The 287-nt window shown below is 82.2% G+C and overlaps 1 protein-coding gene across 1 annotated transcript in view; it reads right to left on the bottom strand.

Annotated features, from left to right (window-relative positions):
- Positions 1 to 281, bottom strand: part of SHC2 (SHC adaptor protein 2) — a 5,476-nt gene extending 5,195 nt beyond the window's left edge. The window contains exon 1 of the mRNA XM_035313110.1: positions 1 to 281. Within this exon, the coding sequence (XP_035169001.1) occupies positions 1 to 189 (189 nt within the window). The 5' untranslated portion in view covers positions 190 to 281.
- Between the last annotated feature and the right edge of the window lie 6 nt (positions 282 to 287).

Below are 287 nucleotides of genomic sequence, written 5' to 3'. Positions count from 1 at the left end.
CTTCCACTGGGGCATCCTGGGCAGCAGCATGCAGAACGTGGTGCCGGCCTCCGGCTCCTCGCCCGCCGCCGGGCACGGCTGCGCCAGCCCCGGGGCGGGAGCCGGCACCGGCACCGGCACCGGGGCCGGCATGGGGGCGGCCCTCAGCGGCTCGTCGCGGAACCGGTCATACTTGGGCTCGGGGAGCATCCCCTGCCCCGCACCGCCCGCCGGTCCGCCGCCGCCGCCGCCGCCCGGGGCTAGCGCCCCGCTCCGCTCCGCGCCGCCGCCGCCCGCCCCCCGCCCGC

The sequence above is a fragment of the Oxyura jamaicensis genome, assembly GCF_011077185.1.
Source record: "Oxyura jamaicensis isolate SHBP4307 breed ruddy duck chromosome 28 unlocalized genomic scaffold, BPBGC_Ojam_1.0 oxy28_random_OJ126, whole genome shotgun sequence".
In the NCBI taxonomy this organism is placed as follows: Eukaryota; Metazoa; Chordata; class Aves; order Anseriformes; family Anatidae; genus Oxyura; species Oxyura jamaicensis.
This window is presented reverse-complemented; position numbering and strand designations above follow the sequence as displayed.